Below are 27,649 nucleotides of genomic sequence, written 5' to 3'. Positions count from 1 at the left end.
CGCTTTTACACAGGTGACCAAGGCGCCTGGCCCCCCGGGGGCAGGACTGGGGGCGCCGGAGGCAGAGCTGGGGGGTCGTCATGCTGGGTTTTCCTAGGGTGGGGCCGGTGGGGCCCGGATGGCCCGATCCCGCGGCTGCGGGCGGGGCAAGCTGGTCGCTACCTCCTCCCTCGAGAGCTGTTGGACCTGTTGTCCCCCCGTCCTCCACTTCCGGGCTGCTGGGGAGGGGGACCGAGCAGCCTGTCTCTCCTCCCTCTTCCCCAGCCACCTGTCCAGTGGGCAGAAACTGCTGCGCCGGAGCGCAGAACGGAGCGCGCCGAAGCCTGAGCTGGTGAGGGGGCCGGGGCTGTGGGGGTCGCGGGGGCTGGAGCTCTGGAATCTCGGTCCCGAGGAGCCGAGAACTCAAGGTTCCTGGTTTGTCCAGAGAGAGGGAGACCAGGAGACCCGACTCTCCGATCCTTGGGTGAGGCGGCAGGGGCACGGCTCCCTTACACAGCTGGGTCAGAACTGAGACTACGGGGCTCCAGAGAGGACAGGGCGGAACCCAACTCCTGAGTCCGCGAAGCAGATGGTGATGGGGTCGCTCTAAAGTGGTCCAAGGGGATAGTCCGGGGCGGGTGGGAAAGTACAAGGCTCGACACCTGGATAGCAGGGAGAGGCCGGTAGGGGGCGTACTAGGACCCGGACTCAAATTCCGGTCCCGCCTCGTGGGGCGTGACGCCCTCGGAGCCACGAACCCCGCCCCTAGAAGCTCCAGGCCCCGCCTCTGGAATGTTCAGTCCCATCCTTTGAACTCTCAGGCCCCGCCTCTGGAGCGCTTTCCGGAGCTTTCGGGCGGGACGCGCCGGCCCTGGGCCACGCCCCCAACGCCTCCGGAACCCCAGGCCCCGCCCACCCGACGCGAGTTCTCAGCGGCCATGGGGACGCGGAGCAGCCCGGACCTGGGGGCCCCGCCGGCGGCGGCCCCGGAGTGCGACACAGAGGTCCGATCTCAGGGGGTTCCCAAACCCCGGGGGCACCCCAAAGACTCCCGCGAGCGGGAGGCGCCCGAGGCCCCGGCAGAGCTTCCAAGCGGCCAAGGAGCTGAGCCCCAGGCGAAAGAAGAGGAAGAAGTGGGAGAAGGCAGCAGCACCGAGAGCAGCCACGATGCGGTGAGGGACCTGGGGGGCGAGAGTCACGGGGCGGGGGGAACCCCGAGGAGCAGACCCGAGCGGGTGACAGAGACACAGAGAGCCAGGTATAGGGAGACCAGATAGAGACCCAGAGACAGGGAAACGGGGAGACAAAGATCCAAAGGAGTCAAGGGACCCTCGAGACCAGAGACAAGAGACTCAGAGAGCTGAGGATAGACACAGACAGAAACCCAGAAACAAAGATGCTCAGAGAAACAGAGACAGAGAAACCTTGAAACGGGGGATATTCCGAGGGAGAAAGAAAAATAGCGATTCGCAGACAGAAGACATACTGAATCAGGAAGATGAAGCCCAGGGAAAACGGGAAAAGACTCAGAGATCCCGGGAGAGAGAAAGAGATGCAGGACCTTCGAAGACGTGAGGCCTAGAGAATGGGAAACAGCGTCCTTGAGTCGGCTCTGTGCCCCCCTCCCCAGACTGCGGGCCCCTGGGCCACCTCCTGGGGCCGAGCGGTCATCGGACCTGCACCCTACCCGCCTCGGATAAAAGAGCTTGGTGGCTGAGGGTCGCTAACTCAGATCCCCCACCGCCCCCACTCCAGGGACCTATTTAGTGATGCAGGGGGCGAGTCCTCCCCAGCTGACTAGCTCTCTCCAACCTCAGGCGGAGGCTCCGTCTCCAGTTCAGACCCCGGCCACGCCCCCCGCACCCTCTCGGTCTGGAGAAGCGGTGCGAGGGGCGGCGCGGCGGCTTCGCGCGCAGCAGCTGGAGGCACTGACTCGCGTGGCTTTGATGGAGCAGCGAGTGAAGGAGTTACAGCGTCAGAGGAAGGAACTGAGGATCGAGGTGAGGCTGCAGGCCCCAACCCCGTCAGGCCAGGCTTCCAGTCCTTTACAACCAAGGGAACCGAGTCTCAGGCCTCCAGCTCCATACTCTCTCCGAATCCAGGAGTTCGGATTCCCAGGTCCTTCGCTCAGACCCAGGCGTCCGCGCGCCACCGCCCCTTCCTTACTCTCAGACCCAGGCCCCTGGGTCCCAGCTCTTGCCTTCTCTCTGCAGATGGAGGTGGAGGTGGCCCTGCTGCGGGGTGAGCTGGCTGGGGAGCGAGTGGCCGCTCGGAGGGAGGAGGAGCAGCTTCGCGAGCTGCTAGGGCAGCAGGTGGACTCAGAGAAGGGCGGCCAGGAGCAGCGGGAACAGGTGTGTTTGCCCGGCTGGATCTTCATCGTCGGTTCTCTTCCTTGTTGGACAGACACTCCTGTGGTGCTCCTGGGACCTGGGGCCGGGGTTACACCCGTGTTCTCCAAGCCATGATACTGGGGTTGGGGGTGGGCAGTGGCAGGGACCTATGCCTCTCTCTGTTTCCCTCCTCCCTCCCTCCTCTATGACTTTGGGGCCTGACTCACTGGGGCGTGTTCTTTGCCCCATCTCTCTTTGCTCTTTAAATGTCATTTTGTGAAAAATGTCAAACCAACAAAAAATAGCCGGTTGCCATGTGGTGCGCTTCCCAGTTCAGCAGGGATTAATCCTCTTTTCCTGTTTCATGTCCTCCTGTTGGCTTCCCTGTCCCTAGATTTGAAATCCAGTACCAGACATCATGTTGACAGTAAATACTTTAGTTCTTTAAGAACTCCTTTAAGAAAACATTACCCCTATGTCATTATCACATCTGAAGAATTACCATCTCATCTCCAGTCAGTTTCCATGGGTCCCAGACTGTCTCAAAAACAATGGTTAACAGTTGGCTGTTTGAATCAGGTTCCCCAAAGGCCAGTATATTGTAATTGGTTGAAACGCATTGTGTATGCTGTTTCTCCTCTAATGGTCCTTGCCTACTGTTTTTTTCCTCCATACTCTTTGTTGAAGAAACCGAGTCCTCTGTCCCATGGTCAGTATGTGACTAGTTGCACGCCGGGGGTGTCCTTTATCTTGTTTCGCTTCCTGGAAGCAGGTGGTTGATTAAATGTAGAAGATGGATCAGATTCAGATATGCTGTGGTGCTTCTTGGGCACTGGGCCAGGGGGATGTTGTCTCTGAGTCTCCAGATCCCAGTGAGGTCACTCTGATTCCTTCCTAATAGTTATTTACCTAAAGGCTTTAACATCCACTGGTGATCATTGCTTGACCAGAGAGTGTTGTAGGTTGGAAAATGGTAACTTTGTAATTCTATCAGTCTCTCTCTTTGCCCTTATCTTACATGTTGGAATTTCCTGGGGTTGGATCCTGAGTCTTCAGTTACCTCAAAGAGCCTGTATTTCTCCCAGCCCCGATTTCTCTCTCAAAATCTAGACCTATGTGTCCTGATTTCTAGGATATTGGTTCCTAGATGCTCCTTCTTCCCCTAGGACCTGGGTTTCCAAACCCCAGCCCCTCCTCCCTCAGACCCAGGGCTCCAGGTCCCCACCCCTCCTGCCTTAGATCCAGGAGTCTGGCCCCTTCTCATTCACCATATCCAGTGCTGACCTCAGCACCTCCCTTTTGCACACCGTCCCATCTCACCGTCCCTTTGGTCCCCAGGCCAGAGTCCTGGGCCTCGCTCTACACGCCTGCTTATCTCTCACCCCAAGCCTGTCAGTCACCACATCCTGTTCTTTGTGCTCCCTGAATCTCTCTTGCTAGTCTGTCTCCTTTATATCTGCCCTGCTTAGACCTCGGGCGAGGTCACATTCTTTTTTTTTTTTAATTTTTATTATTTATTAATTTTTGGCTGGACTCGGTCTTCGTCGCTGCATGCAGACTTTCTCTAATTGCGATGAGCAGAGGCTACTCTCTGGTTGTAATGCTGGGGCTTCTTGTTGCTGTGGCTTCTCTTGTTGCGGCACTTGGGCTCTAGAGTTCAGGCTTCAGTAGTTGGCCTGCAGCATGTGGGATCTTCCCAGACCAGGGATTGAACCCGTGTCCCCTGCATTGGCAGGCAGATTCTTAACCACTGGACCACCAGGGAAGTCTAAGATCTCATTTTTATTGTCCAGAGGACTCAGGAGCTGGTCTCAACCTCTCAAACCTATTGCCCAGGAAGGAGCTGGTCTCAACCTCTCAAACCTATCTCCCAGAGGGATGATTCCATACCCAGATCCTACTCCAGCCTTTCAATCTTTCCATGACTCCTCGCTGACCCCGGATAAGGGTTCCTCAGCCTGGCGGTCCAAACCACACCTGAGCTCCATCTTGTCTGCTTTTCCACTGTCATCTCTCACCTGTATTCCCCATCTCTTCCCTCCATCCCACCTTCTTTCTTCTCGACCACAGTCTGCCCCCTACACTTCCTTTACTTTTCTTCTCTCTTTTATTAAGTATTTATTTATATTTATTTATTTGGCTCTGCTGAGTTTTAGTTGGGGCACGTGGGATTTTCGATCTTCACTGTGGCATGCAGAACCTTTTAGTTGTGATATGCAAACTCTTGGGTTTCCCTGGTGGCTCAAGTGGTAGAGAATCCGCCTGCAATGCAGGAGCCCCAGGAGACACTGGTTTGATCCCTGGGTCAGGAAGATCTCCTGGAGGAGGAAATGGCAACCTACTCCAGTATTCTTGCCTGGGAAATTCCATGGACAGAGGAGCCTGGTGGGCTACAGTCCATGGGGCTGCAAAGAGTCGGACCCAACTAAAGCAGTTTAGCACGCAGCACGCCTGCAAATTCTTCCTTGTGGCATGTGGGATCTAGTTCCCTGAGCAGGGATTGAACCCAGGTCCCCTACATTGGGAGCTCAGAGTTTTAGCCAGTGGACCACCTGGGAAGTCCTTCCTGTACTGTTCAACTTCCATTCATTTGCACCATGCTGTTCCCTCAGCACAGAAAACCCTACCAGCCCCCTCTAGCTCCCCAGGTCTCAATGCTCCCTGGTTTTTGTGGCTTGCCGGGGTCCAGCCCCAGCAGGATCCAGGGGAACCCTCAGGATGAACGGCGTCGGCGAATGAGAGAGAGAGAGAGAGAGACCAGACCAGGATATGTGGCAGAGTCTGGCAGTTGCTTTATTTTTTACCATCGCCTTTATACCCTAAGTTGGTACATTTCTAAGGGGCAGATAAGCACACAGACTTAGTTTAACATCACATCAGCTTGTCTTTCACGAAACTAGGTGTGCCTGTATATTTTTTGTTTATGAGAGTCTTTTCCCACAGATTTTTTGTACATTATCTTCTGGCCTTGAGGTTAGCAGAAAACAGAAAATTGGCAGTCTCATTGGCAAGTTGGCAAATTGGCAAGTTGTAACATAATAGAAATACAATCCTGTTAACATAAAAGTCAGTCTTTTTGCAGAAATTCTCAGCTAAATTTATCTAAAAAGTTTAACACACAAAGACACTGCGGCTCTGGTGAGGCAGCCCCTGTTTAGCGCTCTTGGTTAAAATTAACAATTATCTTATTGTTTTTACACTAGGGCTAAACTCTCATTTTACTATATCTTTAACTATATTAACAATAGTTTCCACTGCACAACCTCAGCACATTAACATCAATCAAACGTTGATCTAATAACCACTTTTAAAACAATATTTTTTGTATTCTCTAATAGGGCTTCCTCACCCCCCCAAAGGGCTCTGTGCCTATTAGGGCCCTTTTTATGGTTAATCTCTATGTATAATATCTTTTGGCTTTCAGGCCTGTTGACAATTTATGGCTTGCACCTGGTGCAACTTTAAGCAACTTCAGTAGCCGACCCTGTCTTTTTTGTGGTTAATCTATTTTCTTTCTATTAGGTGTCATCTCCAAGGGAGCTAGATAGGATTACAGTTTTTACAGAACAGAAATGCAAAGGATTGCAAAAGCAGCAGATATGGCACAAAACAGGCTCTTAGTCCAAAAGTTAATTACCTGCAAGAAGTCACCAGCTAATCTCTATCTAAACTATTTTCTATTAGGCACATATGTGGCTGTAATATTTGTGGGGCTTTTCTCACCCCGCAGAGGGACCTATGCTTAATAGTTTCTTTTGTTAGCGTACTGTGCTTAGGATGTTTAGAACAATCATGAGCATTTTTTGCAATGAGAGCACACATTTATCAAACAAGCCAGAATGCCAGCAAAAGGGTTTAAATTGAAGCATTTCCTTCACCCCTGGCCCCTTCCTAGGGTACCAGCGTCCAGGAGATTTATTAATTAGCTTTTAAGTTGGTCTTCATTCAGTGAAAGAGGAGCAGGAGAGCTCTCGGCAGGCAACGCAAGAATCCGCAGCAGGGCGAACAAGAACAACAGCAGAAAAGGGGGGAGGATACAGGGTGGGGTAGAGGCCGAGGCCAACCTGGAGGGTCCCTTATCCTAGACAGCCTTGCTTGTCAGGTTTTTTCCTCATGACCTTGTCATGGATGGGGTCCCGGTCGGCCTTGCCTGCCCGGTATTTTCTTCATGACCTCGTCACGGGCGGGACCTCCCATAACGGCTCCCGGCAGTGGCTCATCTTAAAATCTTCACATCCAGGAAGACTAGGTTTACCCTAGTAGAAACTGTTCTCCCCATCCTGGGTTCCCACAGAATCTGTATTTCCCTGCTCTGATTGTCCCAGACTATAGCTGGCTGTGTCCTCTGCTGGAGTATAGGGCCCAGGTCCGACCCCCTTCTGGGTCCCCAGTATCAATCACCAAATCTGGATATGTTTAGCATTCATTCCCTCATTTGTTTCTTTTTTAAAAATTTATTGAAGAATAGTTGATTTACAATGTTGTGTTAACTTCCACTGTACAGCAAAGTGATTCAGATATATATATATATATATATATATATATATACTTTTTTTTTTGCCATGTTGCTCAGCATGTGGGATCTTAGTTCCCTGACCAGGGATCTAACCCATGCCCCCTGCAGTGGAAGTATACTGTCTTAACTACTGGACCGAGGGGAAGACCCCTCATATCCTTTTCCATTACATTTTATCACAGGATATTGAATACAGTTCCCTGTGCTATACAGTAGGACCTTGTTTGTTTATTTGTTCTCTGAATAATAGTTTGCATCTGCTAATCTCAAACTCCAAATCTATCCCTCCCCCAGCCTACCCCAGGCAACCACAAGCCTGTTCTCTATGACTGTGAGTTTGTTTGTTATGTAGATTAGTTAATTTGTGTCAAATTTTAGATGCTACATATGATTATTATTCTATGGTATTTATCTTTCTCCTTCTGACTTACTTCACTTGGTATGCTCATCTCTAATTCCATCCATGTTGCTGCAAATGGCATTATTTCCTTCTTTTTCATGGCCGAGTAATATTCCATTGTATATGTGTACCACATCTTTATCCATTCAGTAATATTCCATTGTATATGTGTACCACATCTTTATCCATTCAGTAATATTCCATTGTATATGTGTACCACATCTTTATCCATTCATCTGTCCCCTCCTTCATTCCTTAAAAACCTGTTTACTTGGTCTGTTCTGGGCGGGCCTGTACAGCATGAACCAGAGAGACAGGGTCCCTGCCCTCATGGAGCCAACACCCCAGACTTGGAGCGGGGGACACCCCAGGCCAGGAGGAGCTTGAGATCTGGCTGGTCTGGCCCCAGATGGCCTCTGTTTCCCTCCCTGTGTTCAGGCCGAGGCTAAGAGCCTGGTTGCTGTTGATGCAGGAACAGAGGCGGCTGAGCCAGGAGCGGGATCGTGTGGAGGGTCTTCGCCAAAGACTCCAGGAGGCCCAGGAGCAGCTCGACTCGCAGCCCGAAGACCAGCATGAGCGGCTTCTGCAGGGAATGCAGGAGGTAAGGGTTCCCTGGGCCTACTCAGGGACCCGGTATCCAGGCCACTCAAGACCCAGCCATCCAGGCCCTCAGTCCCCTCCTCTTCCACCCACCTCGGAGCTCAGGCCCCATCCCCCTTACCCGCAGGACTCCGGAGTCTGAATCCTCAGTCCCTCCTCCCTTCTTGCCCAGGAGTCATGGCTCCAGGCCAGGACTAAGGGTCCAGGCCTCCAGTCCTTTTGTGTTCGCTCCACAGATGAGGGAACAGCTGGACGTGGCCCAGCGTGCCTACGAGGACCTGGAGTTCCAGCAGCTGGAGCGGGAGAGCCGGCGGGAGGAAGAAGATCGGGATAGTCCCGGGGCCGGCGCGCTAGACCCCAAGGTCCAGGAGCTCCAGGCCAGCGTGGCGCAGCACAGAGTGAGTCGGGCTGGGCTCACCCTGCTCCCCTCGCCATCGCCCTCTGGCTCCTCCATGCGCTCATCTCGTCTCTACTCTGTCCTCGTGTCCCCACTGTGTCATGTTCTTCAAAACAGCCATGGTGGTCGCTGATGTTTATCGAGCATTGACCATGTGCCGGGCATGATCCTAAACATTTCATGAATATTAAGTCATCGAATCCTTACAACAGTCCTGGGAGACAGGTCTTCATATCTTTCCCCCCATTTTCTAAATGAAGAAACTCAGGGTCAAGGTGCTCCAGTCTTTTCTAAGGTCACTTAGTTCCCAAAGGATCAAACTGGGATCTGAACCTGCTAGGTCTTCGCCACTACACTCCCCGTGTCTCAGCCCTCATCTCAAATGATGCTCCCACCAGTCCTCTCTGGGACCTTCACTTCCAAGGGTCTGACAAGTCCTGCTGGAAAAAGCCACAAGTTTGACTGTATTTTGGAGAAGGAAATGGCAACCCACTCCAGTACTCCAGCCTGGAGAATTCCATGGACAGAGGGCCTGGCAGGCTACAGTCCATGGGATCGCAAAGAGTCGGTCACGACTGTGAGACTAACTTTCAACTGTTGACTGTATTTAATACAAAGGTTCCCAGAGTTTCGGATTAGACAGTTCCGATGTGGGTCTCCTTTCCCCACCTCTATTTCTGGACGTTTTTCCTGTCACTCTTTCCCCATTCCTGTCTCACGGGCTCTGTCTGTTTCTGTCTCTGTCTCTCTTCTATTCTGTATCTTTTCCAGTTTGTTTGTCTTTCCCTTTCTCTCTCTCTTTTTTAGTATTTACTTTAGTTGGCTGTGCTGGGTCTTAGTGGGGGCATGCAGGATCTTCAGTCTTCATTGCAACATGTAAGATCTTTTTAGCTCTGGCATGTGGGATCTAGTTCCCTGACCAGGGATCAAACCCGGGCCCCCTGCATTGCAAACCAAGCGTCTTAGCCATTCTACCACCAGGAAAGTCCCTTTCTCTCTCTGTTTTTGGCAATGTCGACTTTCTCCGGGTCTCTGTCTTCCTCAGCCTCTGGATATGGGAACCTCCACCCCTCCAGCTCACCCCAGGTCTCTTCTGGGCCCTCAAAGGGGAGAAGGGCACTAGCGAAGGTTAACTCTGAGTCCCCCATGCCCTCCCAGGCATCCAGATGCCAGGGTCTCTGTTATGGGGTGGAGCAAACCCCAGGCTCTCAAGGAGGGCCTGGTTCTGTGGGTACCAGCCCGGGACCCAGGGGCAGCTGAGTAACCTGGGCCCTGGCGGGTGCCCTGCAGCGCCGGATCCAGGTCTTGGAGGAGCAGCTCAAGTCGCTGGGGGAGCAGATGGCTGCTGAGAGCCGGGGGCTGAGCCGGAAGAAGGAGGAGGCCCTTCAGGCCCTGACGCAGGTCAGTTCACTGCAGATACCTGTCTTACATCTTCACTTCCTGCTGGGGCACACCCTTGCCTCGCCTGCACCCCATATGTCCCCTGAGGTGTAGAAATTGCTCATGTCTTGCCCTCCCCAGGAACGGAGCCGACTGCTCGAGCTTAACTGTCTTCAGGGAACCCCTGGCGGGGACTTCTCTGAACCCAACCAGGCCCTCACCAAGGTATGGAGATTTCATGTGCCTTTCAGCCCTCTCCTCCCTCAGATCCAGGAATCTAGGCCCCCCACCTCCATTCTCCCTTGGGATCCACCATTCTCAACCCCTAATCCCTTTTACCCCTGGGCCTCAGGAGTACAGACCTCCTCCTCAGAGAACTAGCAGTCTCTGCCCACAAGTCCTCCCTCCCTGAGACCACATTCCCCGCTCTCTTGGGACCTTGAGCCTTTCCTTTTCCATCCAAGAAATGGGCTGGCTCTGGAGGCCTGGGCCAAAGCATCCTTGCAGCAGGCATCCATGCTCTGGAGGCCAGAGCATCCTTGCAGTGGCCCTCCACCCCACCCCTTCTCCTGCAGCTCCTCTTCACACAGAAGACAGACCGCCAGTTGCTGGTTCTCCAGGATCCCACTGCCAACACGGCCGCCGCCACCTCTTCCTGCCTCTTCTCTGTTCACAGCTCCCTCCAGGTGCCCCCCCACCCCCACAAATATCTCATCACCCGAGGGGTCTCGCTGGTCACTGTGGCTTTCTCTGCTGTGGGCATGGGGGAGAGAGGGAGGGAGAGGGGAGGCTGATCAAGCCGTATTTTTAACTTTCACCAAGCTCCAGCTTTATTATTCTTTTTCTTTCTTCTGCCTAACATCCTACCTCTCCTCCCCTGGAGAAACAGAACTGGGCCCACCCAGGTGTAAATTTTATTTAGTTAGTTTTTAAAAGATTTATTTGTTTATTAATTTTTGGCTGTGCTGAGCCTTCATGGCAGCGCTCAGGCTTTTCTCTAGTTGCGGCGAGCAGGGGCTACCCTTCATTGTAGTGCCTGGGCTGCTCATCGCGGTGGCTTCTCTTGTTGCGGACCACGGGCTCTAGGGTGCATGGGCTTCGGTAGTTGTGGCACATGGGCTTAGCTGCTCCTCAGCATGTGGGATCTTTCCGGACCAGGAAACGAACCTGTGTCTCCTGCACTGGCGGGTGGATTCTTAAGCACTAGATCACCAGGGAGGCCCCCAGATGTAAATTTTTAAAGCCACCTGACAGAGCATATTGATAAGCAGTTCTCCTCTCCCCAGCCCAATGAGCCCTGGCCCTCCTCCTCAGAACCGGGCATCTATTTGTTTCTTTTTCTTTTTTAGTATTTGTATTTATTTATTTGGCTAAACCTGGTCTTAGTTGCAGCATGTGGGATCTAGTTCCCTGACCAGGGATCAAACCCAGGGCCCCCCTGCATCGGGAGTGCAGAGTCTTAGCCAGTGGGCTACCAGGGAGGTCCTGGTAGCTATTTGTTTCTTTCTTCCAGATTTTCTGAAAAATGGGGATTCCAACTTATGAATGGGTTAAAACATTTATTGAATATGTTGCTACCAACTTTAAATGAAATAGAGTAGACAGTGGCAGTGCTGTGCCCGGACGTAGGGCTGAATATTTGATGAAAACTGTTTTGTTTCGATTGTATGGATGTGGGGTCAGCGCTTAGAAAGGGTGAGCGCTTGCTCTATCATGTAAATGTTTTTTTCAAAAACGTGTGTATTAGCTACTAGTTGGCTTTTTTTTTTTCTAACTCAAGATTGTGGTGGACATTTTTTCTTTTGATATATTTAGAGGTGCCTCTTCCTTTTCAATGGCCCTGTAATAATGATATAAACAGTAACAATCATAAAGATGGCCAAAATTTGTGAAGCCTTTTTTTTTTTGTAGAGTCTTTATAGTGTGCCAGGCACTGTTTTATTTTATTTTATGAATTAAAAAAAATTTTTTTTTTCTTTTGGCTGGGCTGGATTTTCCCTGTGGCCCACAGGCTCAGTAGTTGCTGGGTGCGGGCTTAATTGCACCTAAGAGGGTGCAACTCACTAAGAGGGTGAAAGTTGCTCAGTTGTGTCTGACTCTTTGCAACCCCATGGATGAAAAGCCAGTTCCTTCTGACCAAAAAATAAAATTTTATATTAGGTGCATATACAATTTCATACATATATAACATATATTATTGAATTATGTATTCATGAAACATATAATTTCTGGCTCCTTTGTCCATGGAATTCTCCAGGCAAGAATACTGGAGTGGGTTACCATTCCCCTCTTCAGGGGATCGTCCTGATCCAGGGATCAAACCCTAGTCTCCCATACTTCAGGCTTCTTTACCAGGGAAGCCCATTTGAAGGTGAGAAACAGTCAAATACTGACCGTTTGACATGCTTCAACTTAATATATTTTATATTAAAAGTATATGTTTCATGAATATATAATTCAATAATATATGTTATATATGTATGAAATTGCTTATGCACCTAATATAAAATTTTAGTTTTTGGTCAGAAGGAACTGTAGCAGTGGGTCCTATTATTGTCCCACTAAGGTAAAGGGTTAACAGAGCTTTTGTAACTTTCTAGCTGGAAGCCTGATAAAGGAGGATTGTCAGTTCTGTTGCCAGGCAACGTGCCTTAGGGTAAATATGACCCTTATAATTAAATTGCATATCTATAAAGACTTGGTGGGAAGCCCGGTCCCTTCCTATGGAGTCCTTACCTGAGTTAGTGGCTTCCGTGGACACGGAGCCTCTAAGGCCAGGTGGACCCTGTATCCACCGGCGTGGCTCCCACACCCACCTTGCACGTGGGTGTCACCAAGTGTCTGGCCCTTGGACACTGGTGGCCGTGCCAGGCACTCTTCTGTGTGTTTTGCGTGAGGTCGGTGTAAGAATCTTTGCATCAGCTGCGGCAGGGCGGCGGGACCTCGCTCACTTTACAGAGGGGGAGTTGCCCTGAGAAGAGACGTGACTTGCCAAAGTCACACACCCAACTAAGCGGCAGAGCTCGGTGTGAACCGAAGCTGCCTGATTGCTCAGCCTGTGCCTTTCAGAGACGAGGGTTTCTCAAGGAAACTTCAGAACCCAGGTGGGCACCTGGTTAACACGAGCTCATAGGCAGTGACGAGGGACCCCAGGGATGACGAAGAGCTTGTTTGTACGTGCTTGCTAAGGTCGCTTCAGTTGCGTCCAACTTTGTTCAATCCTATGAACTGTAGCCCGCCAGGCTCCTCAGTCCATGGGATTCTTCAGGCAGAAATACCGGAGTGGGTTGCTATGGCCTCCTCCAGGGGATCGAACCTGCATTTCCTGAGTCTCCTGCATTGCAGGCAGATTCTTTAACCCCTGAGCCACAGGGGGAAGCCCCACAAAGAGCACAGGGAGTGTTTGTTTACGCAGCCAGAGAAACAATAGGCAAGCAGATAAACTTCAGGGATTAACAAATCACTCCTCCTTGCCCCTGCCCCTCTCTCCCTCCAAGTCCTATTAAATCCTCAAATTCCACCCCTTCTTTCCAGGATCATGTGATGCCTAAGAGTACTGACTCTGCTCGGATTCCAGTACCTATTGTGCCACTTCCTAGCTGGTTGACCTGAGATATGGCTCTGTGCCTCAGTTTACTTAGCTGCGAAATGGGAATAATAACAGCATTCATTGGTTAATGCATTAAAGTACTTAGTGTGATGCCTGGCACATAGCAGGTGCTTAGTAATTGTGGGCACCTGTTACTCTGGTTATATAATGATTGATATTATTATATTTTTTAATGAGGGAAGACCAGCCTTTTTAAAAAAAATTCATTTTCGGGCTAGTTAGTTGCAGTACTCGGTCTTCTCTCTAGTTGCAGCTTAAGGGCTTCGTTGCCCCGCAGCATGTGGGATCTTAGCTCTCTGACCAGGGATAGAATCCATGTCCCCTGTATTGGAAGGTGGATTCTTAACCACTGGACCACCAGGGCAGTCCTCGGTTGATATTGTTATAATTATTATAATTCTTATTCCACCCACTGCCACCCTCATTTCTGGTTTTTGTGACCTTCTACCATCCTCCTCACTGATTTTCTCCATCTTAGTTTTTGGCTCCCAAACAACAGCCAGAGTGATCTTCATTCCTCCTACTTCAGCCCTTCCCCACAAAAGCCTTCCGTGGTTCCTCCAGGCTCCGTGGTGTGGCCCGCGAGTCCTTGTGTGGTCTGCCCCCTGCCCACCTCTCACCACCCCCTCCCTGTACTGACTGTCCGGCTGCAGGGGCACTGACCCCCCAGCACGCCAAACCTGTTGCTGCCTCAGGGCCTTTGCATTTGCCGATCCCGCCACCTGGAATACCCTTCACCTCAGTCAACCCTGGCCAACTCTTATCCTTTGGGCCTCGGGGTCAGTGTCCAGAAGGCTGTTCCTGGCCTTCCAGTTGCAGGTGATCCTTTTTTATATTACCCTTTTATAACCCTCTTTTGTAACACTCTTCACTCACAGCAACGTCAGATGATACGCATCTTGTATGATGACTCATTCAGTTCCTTGGGGCTTCCCAAGGTGGTGCAGTGGTGAAGAATCTGCCTGCCAGTGCAGGAGATGCAAGAGACTTGGGTTCAACCCCTGGGTTGGGAAGATCCCCTGGAGTAGGAAATGGCAACCCACTCCAGTATTCTTGCCTGGAAAATTCCACAGACAGAGGAGCCTGACAGGCTACAGTCCATGGAGTTGCAAAGAGTCTGACACGACTGAACACACACACATATATACATGTCACTCAGTTCCATGAAGACAAGACTTGGATCTCTTTTGCCAGTGTGTGTTAGTAGCCTGCCAGGCTCCTCTGTCCATGGAATTCTCCCAGGCAAGAATATTGGCGTGGGTTGCCATTCCCTTCCCCAGGGAACCTTCCCAACCCAGGGATGGAACTCTGGTCTCCTGCGTTGGCAGGCAGATTCTTCATAGTCTGAGCCACCAGGGAAGACCGAGTCTCTCTTCCCTACATGCTTCCTCAGTGCCAACAATCTGAGTTCTCTCAGCTGGGAAGTGCTGGGAACATCAGTTGAGGGAAGGGAAGAGTGAAGAGCCACAGGAACTTGGGGCTCCCTTTCATCTTTTTGAAGTGGTTTGAAACTTTCCTGACTCCCAGGGCTTTTAGAAGCTTAAATGGGTCTGTGGTGTGCCACAGACACTCTTAGGCAAAGACTGAGCACTTGATAAATAGTGGTTATTATTTTTATTTTTCATTTTTTATCTTTAGAAAGAAGCTGCATGGCATGTAGAATCTTATTCTCAAACCAGGGATTAACCCTGCACCCGCTGTAGCGCAAGTGCCGAGTCTTAACCACTAGACCGCCAGGGCAGTCCCATGGTTTTGTGTTTGTTTGTGTGTGTGTGTCTGTGTGTCTGTGTGCTCAGCTGTGCCCGACTCTTTGTGACCCCATGGGCTGCAGCCCGCCACGCTCCTCTGTTCATAGACGTTTCCAGGTAAGAATACTGGAGTAGGTTGCCATTTCTTACTCCAGGAGGTCTTCCGGACTCAGGGATCAAACCCACGTCTCCTGCATTGACAAGCAGATTCTTAGCCACTGAGCCACCTGGGAAGCCCAGTAGTCCCATGGTTACTATTTTTAAAAACGTTTTAAAATAATACAGACATAGAGAATCACATCGAGCACACGCACAGCTTAATGATTATTAATGGGAACACTCGGGGTGACGGCCCCAAGTGTCATCAGGTCACGACATGCCCCCGCTCAATGGTGACCCCTATCGGTCTCCCGGAGAATAGCCACTAGCCTGACGTTTATCCTAGTCTTACAAAGTTCCACCAGTTCAGTGTCCATCGCTAAACGCTATATTTCAGTTTTAACTTTTTGTGTGTGTGACTGTGGGCTTCCCTGGTTGTTCAGACGGTTAAGAATCTGCCTGCAATACGGGAGACCTGGGTCCGATCCCTGGGTTGGGAAAATCCCCTGGAGGAGAGCATGGCAACCCACTCCGGTATTCTTGCCTGGAGACTCCCCATGGACAGAGGAGCCTGGCGGGCTACAGTCCATGGGGGTCTCAAAGAGTCGAAAAGACTGAGCGACTAAGCACAGCGCATCTCTTTCAAATCTCCTAGAATCCACAGACTCCCATTTCTTTTATTGTCCCTCTTGAAATTTGTCTGGTGAATAAACCAGGCATTTGCTCAGTAGAATTTCGCAGGCAGGGTTTGCTGATTCCATCTGTGGGGGCCAACACCACCTTGCTCTGCCTCTTTATTTCCTGTAAAGTTGGATGTGGGGGGCTGAGCAGTTGCATGATTGGCATTTTGGCAAGTCATCCTGGGAGCATGTGTCTCTTTTTTTGTGGCATCCATTGATTGATTCCCTGGAGGTCATGGAAAATCTCTTCTGTCATTACTTCTTCATTTATTTTTATTTTATTTTTAAAAAAATTTAGTTAAAGAAATCTTTAAAAAAAAAAAAAACAGTTATTATTTTTTGGCTGCCCGCTCAGCATGTGGGATCTTAGTTCCCTGACCAGAGATGGAACCTGCACCCCCTGCATTGGAAGTGCAGAGTCTTAACCACTGGATTGCCAGGGAAGTCCTCCTTCTTCGTTTATTAATTGAAAATTTTTTTCTAAAGAGGGACTTGCCTTCATTGATTATTTGGTTACCCAGGGATATGATTTTTGTAGGAAAAGAAAGTGCTTGACGATTTCACTTCATTCACTTACCTTCAAAATAAAGAGTTGGTTCTTTTGGTGACCAATTCGATTTTTCTTTTAGTATTAACTCGTGAATTACATATATTTGATGAGTTAAGATCTTTAGCAGTGAGCATACATATTGGTGGGCTTCCCTGGTTGCTCCTTGGTAAACAATCTGCTGGAAATGCTAGAGATGCAGGAGACTTGGGTTTGATCCCTGGGCCAGGAGGAGGGCCTGGCAACTCACTCTAGTATTCTTGCCTGGAGAATCCCATGGGCAGAGGAGCTGGCAGCCACAGACCATGAGGTTGCAAAAGAGTCTTATTCAACTGAAGCAACTTGGCATGCAAGATGTGTGTTGGTGCTCAAATTATACAACTTATTTATTCTTATTATCTTTTGTTATCCAAGCAGAGTTTTTGCTGTTTTTTTAAAGAAATGATTTCAGTTTGCTTTCTTTGTTACTCTCAAATAAGTTTATTTTCATTCGGGGGGTAGTTTTTTTTTATTATTTTATTTTGAAATGATTTAAGACTTACAGGAAAATTGCAGGAGGAGTAGAAAGAATTCCTGTGTACCTGTCACCCAGATTCTGTGACTAACAGGTTACCACATTTGGCATTTGCTTTATCATTCTCTGTCTGTACACACACACCCACACACACAGTTTATTCTTTTCTGAAGCATGATTCTTTATCCCTAAATGCTTCTACTTTTTATCATCTGAGGTCAAGGCCATTCCCATATGCAACCACAGTACACCGATCACATTCAGGAAGCTAACATTGAGACAGTACTATTCAAGTCCACAAATGTTATTCATATATATATATTTTATTATTTAATTTTGGCTGTGCTGGGTCTTCATTGCTGCTCTAGGTTTTCTCCAGTTGTGGTGAGGGGGTTGCTCTGGAGTTGCGGTCTTCTCATTGCAGTGTCTTCTATTGTGGCAGAGCATGGGCTCCAGGGCGCATGGGCTTCAGTAGTTGTGGCAGGAGGGCTCAGTAGTTGCAGCTCCCGGGCTCTAGATCTCAATAATTGTGGCACACAGGCTTAGTTGCTCCCTGGCATGTGGGGTCTTCCTGGATCAGGGCTGGAACACATGTCTCCTGCATTATTAGCAGGCGGATTCTTTACCACTGAGCCACCAGGGAAGTCATTTTGATTTTATTTCCTTTCTTTTTTTAAATTCATTTTATTCTTCTTTTTTCCCATTTTTATTTTTTAAAAAGAGCCAAACGGACGTCCATAAAGTTTTTTCCAATAAAACAGCCCTCAGCCTTGTGGGAGAACATCTGGGTTTCCCACATCTCCACCAATACAGTGGGCTTTAAAAAAGAATAAAGAAAAACAGTTTTATGTAGATCTATAATTCACCTACCCTACAATTCACCCATTAACAGTGGTTTTCAGTGTAGTCAAAGAGTTGTGCAAACATTACCATCAGCAATTTTAGAGAATATTCAGGAGGGAATGACCATCCACTCCAGTGTTCTCGCCTGGAGAATCCCCATGGACAGAGGAGCCTGGTAGGCTACAGTCCATGGGGTCACACAGAGTCGGACACGACTGAAGTGAGTTAGCACGCACGCACAAAGAAGCCCTGTACCCTTTAGCCATCACCCCTCAATTCCCCTCTCCTCCCAGCCCCCGGCAACCACTGTCTCTGTGGGTTTGCCCATTCTGATCAGTGCACTGTGTGGTCCTTTGTGACTACTGCATTCACTCAGAATTGTGTTTACATTGGCTTTCTGATCCGTGCCAATGAGATGGTGGTTTATTTTTTTACAAAAAATATTTATTTATTTGGCAGCGCCGGGTCGCTCGGGGATCTTCGATCTTCACTGGGGCATGCAGGATCTTTAGTTGCCACCTGCAAACTTTTAGTTGCGGCATGTGGAATCTAGTTCCCTGACCAGGGATTGAACCTGGGCCCCTTGCATGGGGAGCACGAAGTCTTCACCCTTGGACCACCTGGGATGTCTCAAGATGGTGGTTTTCCTTGGTGGTTCTCCGATCTAATGGTGGAGACTGAGCATCTTTTCCTGTGTGCCTGGGCTTTGTGTGTCTTCAGGGCTCCATTGGCCTCCAGAGGACTGGAAGCCTGTCCCGGAAGAGGGGAGAGAGAGCCAGTCAGAGAGGCTGCCCCCGGCCTCTGTCCCTCCATTGTACTGGTGAGTACCAACTTCACCCCACGTACCCTCTTCTCCCATCACCACCCTCCCTGCGCACAGGATGGAGAAACCTGGATGCCCCTGTTGGGGGAGAGAGGGAGAGACTTAGACCAGGAAGTATCCCAGCCCCTAGCCCTGGCCTTTCTCCCCCCAGGACCCCTGGAGGCCTCGGCCCTTGCGCCTGAAGCCGGAGACTCCGGGAGACACCCTCTCTATCAGCTGCTGAACTGCGGCCCCAGGAACAGGTGAGACGTCAGGGAGAAGGTGGGGAGATGGGGGGAGGAGACTGGGCTCCTCTCACCGGCCCCGTCTCTGTTCCCTGCTCCCAGCTGCAGGGCCCTCTACCCAGACATCGCCCGAATGGAGCAGCTCCTGCAGCAGGCCGTGGCGGAGAGGGAGCGGCTGCTCCAGGCCAGGGTGAGACCCAGCCCCTCCTCCCTCGGACCAGGAACGCAGTATATTTCCCCCACTTCTTACTGGTTTGCAGTCTCGGTGACTCTTTCTGCACCCACAGGAAGGGACAAGAAGCAAGGAAGGTTCCTCGGGCCCCCCTGTACCTGCCATCATGGTGAGTCTCGCCCCTGCCCCCACTTCCCCTGGCCTCTGCCCTTTGACATCTCACCCTCTCCTGTCCTCCAAAAAGTGTCCTGGGCTTGGCAAGGGAAGGGGAACTCTAAAGACCTAGTTTCTCTTCCCATCAGGGTCATCTGAATCCATGGTATGTGGCATGCTCAATTTTCTGTGCCTCGGTTTCCTCTTCTGTAAGTGGGTGGTGGTATGAGGGCAACCACAAACTGGGACTTTTAAATAGTATTTAAAATTTTGTTTTATTTGTTTGATTCTTTAAAAAAACCTTTTTACTTAAGAAATATTCAAGCATATTGTTCAAAGGTTGACTAGATTGATAACCTCCAATGTGCCCACCATGCAGCTCATGACCATTGTTTAGTCAGTCAGTCGCATCCTGCTCTTTCGTGACCCCATGGACTATAGCTTGCCAGGCTCCTCTGTCCATGGGATTCTCCAGGCATGAATACTGGAGTGGGTTGCCATTTCCTACTCCAGGGGATCTTCCCGACACAGGGATTGAACCTGCGACTCCTGCATTCGCAGGCAGATTCTTTACCACTGAGCCACCAGGGAAGCCCTCCATGTCGCTCCAGTGATTATCAATATTGAATCTTATTTTACTTACTGACTTTGCTGTACTGGACCCACACCTACTTCCCATGCTGCAGTAGAATATTTTAAAGCCAATTCCACATATTTTATCATTCCCTCCATACATCATTATGTACCTACAATATATATATGTGTGTGTGTGTGTATATATATATTTAATGTAAGTTCCACTGTCATAGCTTATGAAATTATTACTAATTCTGTAACATTCTAATACATGGTCCATATTAACATTTGGTGAGCACTTCCTCTCTAGAAGCCTCAGTTTCCTCCTCTGTGAAATGGGGACAATAATGGGTTGTTTTGGAGAGGCAGTGAGGTGATCATGATCACTTGGCACAGTGCTGGCCACAGAGCAGAACTTCAGTACATGGTGATCACTTAGTGTTACTGTGTGGAGTTGGCAGGATGACCCAGTGGGTGCCCTTTTAACCACCCCTTCCCCTCCTGTGTGTTCCCCAACCCCTTCCCCCACCCCCTCCTCACTCTCCTTTGTTTCCATGCAATTTGTCTCACCTCTATTTCTCATCTTTTTTTGCTTTGGCCTTACTTCAATGTTTTCAGCCCTCAATACTCATAGAGTGGTCCATGGACCAGCAGCATCGGCATCCCTGAACTTCATTCCTCTCCAGACCCCCACCCTGGAATAACTGAATCCCAGTCTGCACTTTAACAAAATCCCTAACTGTCTCCAAATTGTCTCCAAAATATATTTTGATAGTTGGTTATTCAAATCTGGGTCCAAACAAAACACACACAGTGCCTTTAGTAAAAATGTCTTAAATCTCTGAGATTGAGTCCTCCCTCCCTGCTTTAAAGAAAAAAAAGTGCCATTTATTGGGGGGGAAGAGTCATTTATCTTGTGGAATTTCTCACACTCTGAATTTAGCTGACAGCTCCTCATTAAGCTTTTATTTCTACCTATACTAAGAATATGAATACTTTTTTGTTACAACATACACTTTATTTATTTTTTTGGCCTCCCCGGGTGGCATGTGGGATTTTAGTTCCCCATCCAGGGACTGAACCCGTGCCCCCTGCAGAGGGAGTGCATAATGCCAGCCACTGGACCACCAGGGAAGCCCCTCCAGCAAACACTTCAGAATTTGGGGAAGTGAAATTCTCCTCACCTGGAGGCGCAAGTGTTTTCTGTCATGGAGGAGACTTCGAATCTGTGTTTATACTTTCCCACATACGCTGATCAAACTGCATTTGGTTGATTTATGTTCCTCACAAACAAGTACATTATTCCCAACCCGTTTCTGGTTCTCTCAAACATTAGGCCTTTCCTTATTCATTTCAATCCAATATTTATGGAGTGCCTATTTATGGTGGCCTTCCCAAGTGGCTCAGTGGTAAAGAATCCGCCTGTCAATGCAGAAGATGCAGGAGATTCAGGTTCCATCACTGGGTGGGGAGGATTCCCTGGAGGAGGGCACGGCGACCCACTGCAGCATTCTTGCCTGGAAGAATCCAGGGACAGAGGAGCCTGGTGGGCTACAGTCCATGGGGTCTCAGAGTCGGACGTGACTGAGTGACCGAGCACGCACTGTGTGGTAGACCCTGGTGACAGCAGAGTGACAATCCCTGCCTTTTGGAAGCTGGCATTTAGCAGGGGAGAGAGACAGAAAGCAGCATCAATAAGTAAAATTAAGTAAAATAAGTAGCATGTCAGGTGCTGATAAGAGCCGGGAATAAAATAAAGCAGGAAGGCTGGTGGAGCCTTCCGGGTTGTCAGGCATATAAGCTCTGCCTCATTAAAAATGAAACACTCTTGCTGTGTAGCACCATCATTTATTAATCAGTCCCCTGCTGACTGCATTGTCCCCCATCCCCACCCCCTCACACCTCGAGCTGCCTTCCTCGGCTGTCCCTGGGGTTTGCGCCTAGGGGTGGAATCACCAGGTGACAACAGCCAGTTCATCCAAGAAACATGAGGAGGGTGCTGGGATTAGGAAAGCCAAGACTTGGGCAGGCGTTCCCTGGAGGTGACATGGGTGGACAAAGGTGGAGTTGCCAGTCCCAAGCCCATCCCTGCTCTCCTCGCCTGGGGCCCGGCTCCACCCATGTCCTACCTGGGTGACCTCGGTGAGTCACTTCCTCTTTAAGAGCCTCAGTTTCCTCCTCTGTGAAATGGGGACAATAATGGGTTGTTTTGGAGAAGCAGTGAGGTGATCATTTGACACAGTGCTGGCCACAGAGCAGACCTTCAGTACATGGTGATCACTTAGTGTTACTGTGTGGAGTTGGCAGGATGACCCAGGGGTTCCCTTTTAACCACTCCTTCCCCTCCTGTGTGTTCCCCAGCTCCCGCCTCCCCCCTTCTCTCCCTTGTCTCCATGCAATTCATCTCCCCTCTATTTCTCATCCTTTCTTGCTTTAGCCTGACTTCAGTGTTTTCAACCCTCAATACTCAGAGAGTGGTCCATGGACGAGCAGCATCAGCATCCCTGAACTGAATCCCAGTCTGCATTTTAACAAAATCCCTTAGGGGTCTGCTTGCATGCTGGAGTCTGAGGCCTCAGTGTGACCATGGGGATCATATACCATTCTTGGCAGGAAGTATTTGAGAAGGATAGGTTTAATCAGGCTAGACCTTGTAACAGTAGACACTTTGATTTCCTTCATTCTGCTCCACATTATGGCCACCTGAGATGAGCGCTCTGCCTGGGGAGTCCTGGCTTGTCAGCTCTGGCTGTGTGACTTGGGCCTAGTGACTTAACCTCTCTGAATCTTGGTTTCCACATCTATAAAATGGGGACAATGATGTACCTACCTCCTGAGGAGAAGGGGGGCAAAGAGATTATAAAGTTTTTGTTTTTTTTTTTTTAGCACAGATAATAATCACCAATTTCATCACAGCAAGAATGCTCTCTAACATACAACAATAATAATGGAATCAGCACTTTCATTATTAATCACTCACTGTTTTACAGATACAATAGATGAGGGCTTACTGGGGTTTATCACTTCCCTAACACATCTCTGGTGTTTCAAGGTGAGCGCTAAGGTCAGGAAGACCTGGCTTCGCATCCCTGCTCTGCCACTTAGAAGCTCTATGTGACCTCAGGTGGATTATTTCTCTCTGTACTTCAGTGTGCTAATCTGCAGAATGGGACTCATAGTAGCCTTGACCCAAGAGTGGCCATGGGGAGTTGAGGAATGGATGCTGGTAAAGCCCTGGGCAGTGCGTCAGTCAACCGGAGTAGCTGTCAGAAATACCATCTTAATCGTCGTTGCCAAAGTTAAAGGCTGTGCTGGTCCTTACACTTGAGCTGGTCCTTACACTTGAGCTAATCTGACGAGCTCCCCTCCCGGGTCCAGTGTGCAGACTTCCCCCTCCCAGCCCTTGACCCTATGACATCACAGCCCCCTTCTCTTCCCTCCCCAGGCCCCGCCCACACCCCCATCCATCCCTGCTAGCCCTCCGGTTTTGGATCTCCGGCAGCACCTGGAGCGCTGGGGCCACAATCCGGAAAACTGCCCGCACTTACGGGTTTCCGGGGGCTGCTGCCGCGGACCCCTGGTGAAGATGGGTGGCCGAATCAAGACCTGGAGGAAGCGATGGTTCTGCTTTGACCGCCAGGCCCGCCGCCTGGCCTACTACGCGGGTAAGCCCAGCCCCGCTGCCTTAGGTGCCTGGGCCCCCACTCCTGTGAGAGACCACTCCAGACCTTCGCCCCAGACACCTAGCCGCCCCACCCCCAGGTCTCTTCTCTCTTAGGTCCATTATGTGTCTGGACCCCCCAGTCACTTCCTCCTTTCGCCACCCAGTCCTCACTGGGTATCACCTGTGCACCATTCTAGCTCTCCAGCCCCCGGTTTCCCCATACCCAGGAGAAGCATTATCAGTGCCCAGCCCCCAGATCTATTCCAAGCCTCTCCTTCTTCTCTTGGGTAATCAATGCTTCTGAACCTCTCCTTGAGTCTCCACCCTTCTCAGGGGCCAAGGGACTTGGGGACCTAGGATTCCAGCTCCCCAGACCCCACCTCCCAGCCTTATCCAGTCACCACACCAGTTTCCCATTGACATTCACTCACCTCCTAACCACAGCGCTTTAGGGACCTTCAGACTCTTATCACCATGCTCCTCACCCCAACCCCAGTCTCTGGACTTGGGCTCAGAGACTCCTCTCCCCCTTAGTACCCTCCTCCCCACCCCACAACCCATCTCTCACTGGCTCTGTTTCTCTCTCACCCCGCTCCATCAGACAAGGAAGAGACCAAGCTCAAAGGTGTCATCTACTTTCAGGCCATCGAGGAAGTCTACTACGACCACTTACGCTGTGCCTTCAAGGTGAAGCCCCTCTTTGGTGCTGCCCTGCCCTCATGGTTGGAGCCCCACCAGTCAAATCTTAGCTTATCCCCTGGGGAAGGGCCACCCACAGCCCCTGTTGTCAGGGTCCTCCATCCAGCACAGGAAACCAAGCAGGTCATTTCACTGCAGGGCCCCAAAATTAAGAGCTCAGTCTCTGGCTCTCAGCCACAGTTATTTTTCTTGGAACAAAAGTTAGAGCAGAAATTTGGCAAACTCAGAAGCCAAGTCAAGAATGAATGACTGAACTGGGCAAGGTGAGGACTGAGGCTGCCTGGCAGCATTGAAAGGAGAGGGTCATTTCTTAGCATCTTCTCACAATTGCCAAATGGGAATGGGTCCCACGGTGTCATATCAGATTTATTTTTCCCCAGAGAATTCTGGAATTGGAACGTTTATAAAAGCACAGTGCCAGAAACTGATACAATGTTTAGAGAGCTCTGGAGAGTAACTGTGGCTTTTTAGAGCTTAGGTTGGAATCCCAGCTGTGGGACATCAGAAATGTGACTTCCATTCTCCAGCCTCAATGTTTTCACCTGCAGAATGGGCACTCTTCAACCTATGTCTCCAGAGTTGAGGTTGAAGACAGATAATGGACATAAAGGGTTTACTTAATTCGGGGTTGGCAAGTAGGTACTCAGTAAATAGGTTGTAGACTAAATTTTTCCCAGTTACAAACCAGGGAGACCTAGATTTGGAAGAGAGGAAATTTGAATGCTTGTATTTCTAATATATGGACTTCCTAGGGGTCTCAGTAGGGCTTCCCTGGTGGCTCAGATGGTAAAGAATCTGCCTGCAATGCAGGAGACCTGAGTTTGATCTGTGGGTTGGGAATATCCCCTGGAAGAGGGCATGGCCACCCGCTCCAGCATTCTTGCCTGGAGAATCCCCACGGACAGAGGAGCCTGGCAGGCCACAGTCCACGGGTCACAAAGAGTTGGACATGACTCAGAGACTAAGCGCAGCACAGGGGCCTCAGTGGTAAAGGATCTGCCTGCAGTGCTGGAGACCCAGGGTCTCCTGCAGATTCCTGGATCGGGAAGACCCCCTGGAGGAGGAAATGGCAACCCACTCCAATATTCTTGCCTGGGAAATCCCTGGACAGAGGAGCCGAGCCTGACAGGCTACAGTCCTTGGGATCACAAAAGAGTCGGACACGACTTAGCGACTGAACAACAATTTCTAATACAGGAGAAAGTGGAGCTGGGGGGTTGGGACATGGGTTCTTTAAATTCCTCTTGTTCCCATAATTCTCAGCGCCTTCCTGTGTTAATCCATTTAACCCTCAAAACTCAACGAAGTAGGTAGCATCATTTAGGAGGACAGATCCGCATACATTCAGGGAATTTAAATTACTTACCCAACCCTACACAGCCTGTAAATAGCAAGGCTGGAATTTGAACTAGGGTGGAGTCATATCTGTTCTGTTAAACCACCTCCTCTCCGCTACTTATTCCAGAGCCCGAACCCTCGCCTAACGTTCTGTGTCAAAACCTACGAACGCCTTTTCTACATGGTGGCTCCCAGCCCAGAGGCCGTGCGCATTTGGATGGACGTCATTGTTACAGCGGCTGATGAGAACCACGCCCCCTGATTGACCACACCCTCTGGGGGGAGTCTCAGTGAAGCCCCGCCCCCCGCACTGCTTCGAGGCCACGCCCACTGCCGGGAAGCCTGGGCCCGCCCATTCGTGACTCTCCGGGGAGTTTTGTGGGTTTGATGGCTTGGCTGGTCTGAGCCGCGACTTTCCCCGGGCTGCAGGTGCCTTCTCCGGACGGGAAGCCAGCCCCTCGGGCTCTGCCCCGGGCTCGAGGAAGATTGCGGGGGTGGGAAGGAACTATTTATTGTTGCTTCTGTGATACCGAATTAAACATGGAAGAAAACAGTTTTTCTGAGGTTCCCAGCACAGACATACGGAACCCCTCGACCGCTAGGCAAGGCATCTGAGTTACGGGTACCCAAGACAACCAACCATCCCTCAGCTGGTTCTACACTTAAGGAATGGAGGTCTTCTTCAACCCCATGGTCTTGGATGGTAACAGGGGGTGGGTGTAGAGAGGCGCGTGGCAATTTTGTTTTTTCAGTTTGTGGGTCCGCCTGCTTCCACCCTTTTGGCCCTGACTGGGCTATTGGCAGTTTCTAGGAACTCCTAGGCTCCTGCCTTCCAGGCCTTGGCACATGTTATTCCCTCTGCCCTTCCCTTAACCAGCTGTCTCCTTGTTCTTAGTGTCTTGGTTGGATTGTCACCTCCTACAGGAAACCCTTCCTGACTTCCCCACCTGAATCAAACACACCCTCTTCTTTGAGCTCCCCTGGACTACAGTCCATTGGGTCACAGAGTCGGACACGACTGAAGCAACTTAGCAGGCACGCACGCACGGTCCATTCCTGAACATCCTGGGTCATCACTGGTGATGGCTCTATGTCCCAACAGACTGGGAGCTCCAAGAAGGCAGAGCCAGGGCTGTCCTGGTCATAGCTGTATTCCCAGCACCATAGGGCACATTTCATTCCATGAAAGGGGAAAAAAAAAGTTATCCTTTCATCTCTCAATCTTGGTAAATAATATACCCAATACTCCCTTTGCTAAGTCACCTTTCCCCACTCCACTCTACTCATCATTTAGGTCATAACTCAGATGGTTCCTTCTCCAGGAAGCCTTCCCTGATTCTTCTGACTGAGTCAGATGTTTCCTCAGGGCTTCCTGTCCCAGCCCTGATCATTCTGCCTGCACCTTCCCCCTGGAGCCTTGACTACTCTGGGTCATCCATGCTGATGAGTGTGTTTCATATGCTGGGCGGGGACTCCAGGAGGCAGGGGTTGGACTGTTTGCATCACTACTGAGTCCTTGACACACAAAGGGCCCATATGCAAAGTAGGTGTTGAGGGAATGTCTGATGGTTGAATAAATTGATGAGAGAGATGCTGAGGATGGGGCGGTGGTCAACAGGACAGATAGAACTTTTCACCCTTTAGGTCTCACCCAAGGTGTCCCCTTGGAAAAGACCCTGATGCTGGGAAAGATTGAGGGCGGGAGGAGGAGGGAGTGACAGGATGGCATCACAGAGTTAATAGACATGAGTCTGAGCAAACTCCAGGAGGTAGTGAAGGACAGGGAAGCCTGGTGTGCTGCAGTCCATGGTACGCAAAGAGTCGGACACGACTGAGTGACTAAACAACTACAACAACAGCAACAAGGTGTCCCCTCCTTCAGGAAGCTCTCCTTGATCCCTGATGGGTGTCCACAGTCCCTTGGGCTCCCCAGGTATAACCCTGATCCCTTTAGCTGTCCCTGTGTGGAATAGGCCTTTTCCTCCCTTAAACGTCTCTGGAACTAGGCATTCAATTCCTCTGGTTCCCATCGCCTCCAGTCCTGGGTGTCCTGTCCCAGGATTCCTTAAGGATCCAGTTGTCCTCCTGAAGCCCCAGAATACAAACAACCCAAACCCCAGGCCTTTGGGGACCCCAGCTGTTCCTTGGCCTCTACCTCCAGGTATGAGATATCTGGATCTTTGGATTATTTCATCCCTCAGCCTGTCTGCAAACTGGGTCTTCTTACCGGGGCTGGCTTCCCAGGCGTGTGACTCATGGGGTTGACAGTTCCCTGCGTTCAGAAGAGCTCTCTTGGATTTAATCATCTGCGATTGCCATCTGGAAATTCTTAATTTTGCATTTGAATTTGCATTTTG

General features: G+C 50.3%; 1 protein-coding gene across 2 annotated transcripts; it reads left to right on the top strand.

Moving 5' to 3' along the window:
• The first annotated feature begins 202 nt into the window (after positions 1–202).
• On the top strand, positions 203–25,848 carry PHLDB3 (pleckstrin homology like domain family B member 3). 2 transcript variants are annotated; one of them, XM_043899342.1, is made up of 16 exons: positions 216–331; positions 801–1,151; positions 1,797–1,979; positions 2,193–2,330; positions 7,698–7,826; positions 8,062–8,223; positions 9,513–9,623; positions 9,744–9,827; positions 10,178–10,288; positions 18,364–18,463; positions 18,618–18,708; positions 18,793–18,880; positions 18,978–19,031; positions 23,037–23,256; positions 23,857–23,942; positions 25,420–25,848. In XM_043899342.1, the coding sequence occupies exons 2-16, from the start codon at positions 918–920 to the stop codon at positions 25,552–25,554; spliced, it is 1,926 nt and encodes a 641-aa protein (XP_043755277.1). In that variant the 5' UTR covers positions 216–331; positions 801–917; the 3' UTR covers positions 25,555–25,848. The 2 variants fall into 2 exon arrangements, with proteins under 2 accessions (XP_043755278.1, XP_043755277.1); XM_043899343.1 differs by lacking the exons at positions 23,037–23,256; positions 23,857–23,942; positions 25,420–25,848 and adding an exon at positions 19,191–19,412 and having other exon boundaries at positions 203–331; positions 18,978–19,132.
• Positions 25,849–27,649: the final 1,801 nt, after the last annotated feature.

Source organism: Cervus elaphus, chromosome 4, assembly GCF_910594005.1.
Source record: "Cervus elaphus chromosome 4, mCerEla1.1, whole genome shotgun sequence".
In the NCBI taxonomy this organism is placed as follows: Eukaryota; Metazoa; Chordata; class Mammalia; order Artiodactyla; family Cervidae; genus Cervus; species Cervus elaphus.
Note: the sequence above shows the minus strand (reverse complement) of the source record. Positions and strands in the feature narration are given on the sequence as shown.